The sequence below is a fragment of the Myotis brandtii genome, unplaced genomic scaffold, assembly GCF_000412655.1.
Source record: "Myotis brandtii unplaced genomic scaffold, ASM41265v1 scaffold105, whole genome shotgun sequence".
In the NCBI taxonomy this organism is placed as follows: Eukaryota; Metazoa; Chordata; class Mammalia; order Chiroptera; family Vespertilionidae; genus Myotis; species Myotis brandtii.
The window spans coordinates 5294783-5300892 of record NW_005353538.1 but is presented as its reverse complement, the minus strand read 5'-3'; the positions used below and the strand labels follow the sequence as shown (position 1 = coordinate 5300892).

General features: G+C 38.7%; 1 protein-coding gene across 1 annotated transcript in view; it reads left to right on the top strand.

Moving 5' to 3' along the window:
• The first annotated feature begins 202 nt into the window (after nucleotides 1–202).
• RBM7 (RNA binding motif protein 7) overlaps nucleotides 203–6110 on the top strand; it is an 11029-nt gene continuing 5121 nt past the window's right edge. Inside the window, exons 1-3 of the mRNA XM_014539428.1 lie at nucleotides 203–1034; nucleotides 1926–2013; nucleotides 5752–5842. Coding sequence (XP_014394914.1) covers nucleotides 974–1034; nucleotides 1926–2013; nucleotides 5752–5842 — 240 coding nt within the window. The 5' untranslated portion in view covers nucleotides 203–973. The remainder of the gene's footprint in view (nucleotides 1035–1925; nucleotides 2014–5751; nucleotides 5843–6110) is intronic.

Genomic DNA, 6110 nt, shown 5'->3' with positions numbered 1-6110 from the left:
GTGGGCCGGGCACCTGCAGGTGGGCCGGGAGGGCCTGGGCCGCCTGCGGCGTCCCTCGTTGAGCGAACCCTCGTTAGTTCTCGCGGGAGTGAGGCCTGAAGGTGGTGGAAGGACCCTCAGTAACGCGTTTCCGAGGCGAACGCTCCGGGGTCTCAGGGAGGTAATAATACATATGAGTTCTCTCTGGAGCAGTGTTGTTGTTGTTTTTTTAAATTAGTTTTTAAATCACAGTTGACAAACGATACTATATTAGTTGGAGGTGTACAGCACCGTGATTAGACATTTATAGAGAACAGTGTTTTTCCTGTTCCCTCTTTTCTCGTCTTCCCCGTAAGACACTGTCTTTGGTTTGTCTGGCAAATTACACTTCAATTTCCTTGCCAGTCTGTCTTTTCCACTCGGTTTCTTATAAAATTGCGGCATTAAGATATTTAAAATAGAGGCATAAGTGCTCCCTGGAAAAGTAGCATTGTGGTGTTTCTGTATTAAAAAGTGTTAAAAATGTGAAGGAGCCTGTTCCCTCCGGCCGCTGTAAGTTTGATGAAGCTGAACTTCCGTCCAAAGAAACTGCAGGTGGTAAACACTGATTTCCACAGAGGGGACGCCGCTGGCTGTTGGTCACCTCCTTACAGTGAAAAAGTGCTGAGAAATTCAGTGATTCTGTCGCTAGTTCCTCGAGGGCTCCCCACCCCAAATAAATTAATCTTCGGTAATGTATCTGTAGGAACTTTATTCCAATCGAGACGGAAATCTGTGGGTATCTGTTTGTTAAGAGTTCCTGGTTGCATTTCTTTTGTTTTTAATCTTGTAACTTTTAAGTATTCTCCTGAAGTTGCGTTATTTAAGTTGTAAACTCTTTTTTTGTCTATAGGCGGGGCCAGTAATAAAAGTGAAAATTCCAAAAGATAAGGATGGTAAACCCAAGCAGTTTGCATTTGTGAATTTCAAACATGAAGTGTCTGTTCCTTATGCAATGAATCTACTTAATGGAATAAAACTTTTTGGAAGGCCCATCAAAATTCAGTTTAGATCAGGTAACTCACTATTCAGTTGCAGCACGAAGATATTTAAATCGGTGTTGTTTGGGGAGAGGGATTATTTGCTGCTTTGGCTTTTTGTTTTTAATTTTATTCAGTTTTAAAAAACATTTATGGATGAAAATACTTTAAGCTTTGTGGGTAACACTGACAACATGGATTTTCAAAGTTGTAATTTAAGAACTTAGTTTAAAATTTCAGCTTGGGTTAGTTAACAGAACATAAACTTTATTGTTAGAAAGACTTGGGTCTTGGGTCCATGCTCTGAAAGAAACAAGAATTATTTTCTGAAATGCTTTTTTGTTGTTAATCCTCACTAGAGGATATTTTTTCCAATGCTTTTCAGAGAGAGAGTGGAAGGAAGGAAGGGAGGGGTGGGGGAGAGAAAAACAGTCATGTGAGAGACACATCTATTGGTTGCCTCTCTAACAAGCCCCAGTAGGGGCTCAGGAATCGAACCCGGGTCCACGTCCTTGACCCATTGCCCCATGGGCGACACTCAAACCACGGAGCACACCCGCCAGGTGAAAATACTTTTCCTGGTTGCTTTGTAATTTACTTTTATAAGTTTTGATTCTTGATCATGTAGGAATGAAACTTTGCATGTGTCCAGTCTTACAATTTAGTGTGAGGATCAGAATATTATGATAGAGAATATCCAGAGTGGATATTTATACACCAGATATTCCCTCATTTGGGACCATTTGTTTTGGATATGTCTGCTAATGAACATTTAGAATTTTCACTCTGATGAAACTCTAAAGCAGTCTGTTAAAATTTGAGGCTTTTAGCTTATGTCTACCTTTTTGGAGTGATTTGGGGTGGGAGAGACAAAAATTCCAATTAAATTTTCTATCAAGAAGAATTTCTCAAATTATTTTATTTTAGGAAGTAGCCATGCCTCACAGGATGTTAGTTTGTCATATTCCCAGCATCATGTTGGAAATTCAAGCCCTACCTCCACATCTCCTAACAGGTAATATTTCTCACCTATTGTTAAAGCCTTTATCAGGAATTTTCTTAGGTCGTGATCTCAGAATGCATGTTTGGTTTTCTTTCTAATGCTCCTATCTCTTTATTGTGCTATATTATTTGCTATGTTGGATTATAGTTATTTATATATCTATTCTAAGGGGACTGTAGATATATAAATTATATATAATACCCTTAAAACAGATACATATATATATATAAATATATATAACTATATTTATGTTCCCTGTAAAGACATACCCACACCCAAATATACATCTATATAACAAAATTTCTCAAAATATTACTTACACTTACTAGCGATGTACTCAATTTACATTTTACTTTATCTTTTAAAATTTAAATTAGTTTATACCACTAATTGGTTACTTGCAGTTTAAAAATACGTGTCAGTAAATAGGCTGTTGGACTAAGAGTTCATGGAGTTGGATTCTAGGTCTGCCTCTACGAATTGTGTAATCTTGACCAGGCTCATTTTTCTGCTCCTATCCTTCCATTTGTAAGGAAAAGAAGTTGAATTAAATGATCTCTAAAATGCCTTCCAGCTCCTGGGGGTTAGGAAAGGTATCATATTTATATTTACTTAAATAATTTTATTTGCTTTGGGGAGGCAGAAATTTTACCAGGGACAGTTTTTTCACTGGTATATCCATAGAGCTATTTATCAATCATATGGGCTTTATTCAAGAAAGAGTTAACAAATACCCTTCATGTGTCATATTCTTTACCAAGTTTTTTGCATTTATTATCTCCTTTATGTTTCACAGTAGTTTTATGAAGTCGGGATTTTTATTATCTCTTCCTTATATATGAAGAAAATGAGGATTGGAGGTTAACTTGTTTAAGTCTGAACTGCTCTTAAATTGTGGGCTGGGAGTCAAGCCCAGGCAGTATGATCAAGCCCAGCCACTATGATGTGCTGCCTAGTGGAGCTAAAGTCTAGATCAGGGGTGGGCAAACTTTTTGACTCAAGGGCCACAATGGGTTCTTAAACTGGACCGGGGGGCCGGAACAAAAGCATGGATGGAGTGTTTGTGTGAACTAATATAAATTCAAAGTAAACATCATTACATAAAAGGGTATGGTCTTTTTTTTTTTAGTTTTATTCATTTCAAACGGGCCGGATCCGGCCCGCGGGCCATAGTTTGCCCACGGCTGGTCTAGATGAAGACACATAATATATGTATTTTGTGACTACCCATTTAATTACTCATAATTAGTTCTCTAAAAAAGGAGTAGAGCCCTGTCTGGTTTGGCTCAGTGGATAGAGTGTCGGCCTGCGGACTGAAAGGTCCCAGGTTCGATTCCAGTCAAGGGCATGTACCTTGGTTGCGGGCACATCCCCAGTCGGGGGTGTGCAGGAGGCAGCTGATCGATGTTTCTCTCTCATCGATATTTCTAACTCTATCCCTCTCCCTTCCTCTCTGTAAAAAAATCAATAAAATATATATATTTTTAAAAAGGAGTAAAAGTGCTTGGAGAAAGTTGTAACAAGGGAAGATGATATAAATGACTGAGGACCTGAAAGAGGACAATGTACTTAGATCTAATGAGTGAAAAATGGAGAGTAGATGATATTAGAGAAGTACATAGAGGCTCGATGATACAGTCTTTCTTATAACCTATAATTTGGATTTTGTGATTTTTACCTTAAAAACCATAGGAAGACGTTGAAATGTTTTTTGTAGGATAGTAATAGGAATAGGTTTTTTAAATTTTATTTTAGATTTCTATTTTATTTTTTATTTTATTTATTTTTTACAGAGAGGAAGGTAGAGGGATAGAGAGTTAGCAACATCAATGAGAGAGAAACATCGATCAGCTGCCTCCTGCACACTCCCCACTGGGGATGTGCCCGCAACCAAGGTACATGTCCTTGACCGGAATCGAACCTGGGACCCTTGAGTCCACAGGCTGATGCTCTATCCACTGAGCCAAACCGGTTAGGGCATAAATTTCTATTTTAAAGAGTTGTTTGGTTGCAATGGGAAAATGGATTGGAGGGACAGGGGTGAAAATAGACCAATTAAAAAGCTATTGGTAGCAAGATAGGGAAGTTCTTGGGGCGAGGTTGGTTTGGATTAGAGTAGTGCCAAGAGCTGGAGAGAAATGGATAGATATGAAAAGATACTGGAAGAGGAACTTGTAAGAAAATAGCAGTGTAAAAAAGGTACCCTCTTTGTGTCCTTTCTTGCCTGCTGAAGTTGTCTTTAGATACTTCTCAATACAGTTGGAATTCAAAACATCTCTGCCCACTTTTAGAACCTTCAAAGGTATTTTAGGTGGAGAAAAAAAGAGCTTTTATCCTCCTTAGAATTTGTTGGGGGGGGGGGCGTGGAGAGATATCTAAGTACTTTACTTTTTATCAAAGTCTAGAGTGTACATTATTTTTATATTGTTATAAATGAAATTATACACTTCACCCACTTGGCATACAGATATATAACTGATTTAAGAAAAATCAAAAAGATCTAAACTATAAGACAAATAAGTTGGTGGTTTGATTCCAAAGACATGTTTTAAAATACAGTTAATCTAAGTGAGATTTTCTGTAGAGCAAGTTATTTCTTCAGGAAGTGAGGGATAAAGTATAAGCCCTTAAAATTCTTACCCCCCAAAACCTGTTGCTCTCTCCTGTCTCAGTCTGTCCACTTAATTGCTTAAATACCTAGATTTTTATTTTCTTCTGTTTCCCCCATCTGTCATATCTAATTGATCAAACCTGTTTCTTTTTTTGTTGTTGTTAATCCTCACCTGAGGATTTCTTTTTGCATTGCAGGGGTGAGGAGAGAGAGAGAGAAACATCAGTGTGAGAGAGACACATCAATTGGTTGCCTCCAACATGCACCCTGACCAGTGCTGGGGATCAAACCATACCTTTCAGTTTGCAGGCTGGTGTTCTAACCACTGACCCACACTGGCCAGGGCACCATCAGATCTTTTACATTTTAGTTCTTCATCTAGGCCCGTGGCCGGCAAACTGTGGCTCATGAGCCACATGCGGCTCTTTGGCCCCTTGAGTGTGGCTCTTCCACAAAATACCATGTGCGGGCGTGCACGTACAGTGTGATTGAAACTTCGTGGCCCGTGCGCAGAAGTCAGTTTTCAGCCTGGGCGAGTCTATTTTAAAGAAGTACTGTTGATATTTGGCTCTGTTGACTAATGAGTTTGCCGACCACTGATCTAGGCCTTTCCACTAATCCAGGGATTGATAATTTTTTTTTTCTATAAAGGAGCAGATAATTAATATTTTAGACTTTGCAGGTCATACAGTTTCTTGCTCTGCCATTGTAGCATTACATAGGTAATACAAAAACAAAAGAGCGTGGTTATGTTCTAATAAAACTGTTTACAAAAAATGATTTGGTCATGGGCTATAGTTTGCTGACACCTTACTACTCCTTCCCTCAGCTGGAATGTTTTTCTCCCAGGTAACCTTGTTATTCAGCTCTCACTTCAACTGTCTATTTACAAAGGCTATCCCTGACAAGATAAGCAAAAATAGAATCCTCTCTCTCTCACCTCTACTTTCTCTTTAGTCATTCAGCGTATCACTTACAACTATGTGATGCTGTCTTATTGTCTGAATCCTTACCCCAGCTACATGAGAGCAAATAACCTTGTCTTGTTCATTCCTTTGAGAGCTGTGTTTGCTCATGATTGGTATGTAGTAAATTCTTGTTGAATGAATGATTATATGTTGTTTTCTTATTTTTTGCAGACATGAAAGGACTGTGGATAACATGACTCCATCACCACAGATAATTCAGAGATCTTTCTCTTCTCCAGAAAATTTTCAGAAACAAGCAGTGGTAGGCTGATTTTTCACCTTGTTACTTAAAAAAACAAAACAAAACAAAATACTTAAAATGTTCAGATAATTCTTTTTTTAAATGAATTTATTGGGGTGACATCCTATCTAATAAAAGAGAAACATGGTAATTAGCGTACGACCGCTACCCTTCCCATTGGCTAATCAGGGTGATATGCAAATTAACTGCCAGCCAAGATGGCGGCCAGCAGCCAGGCAGCTGGAAGCGAACATGAGGCTTGCTTGCTTCAGTGAAGGAGGACTCCAAC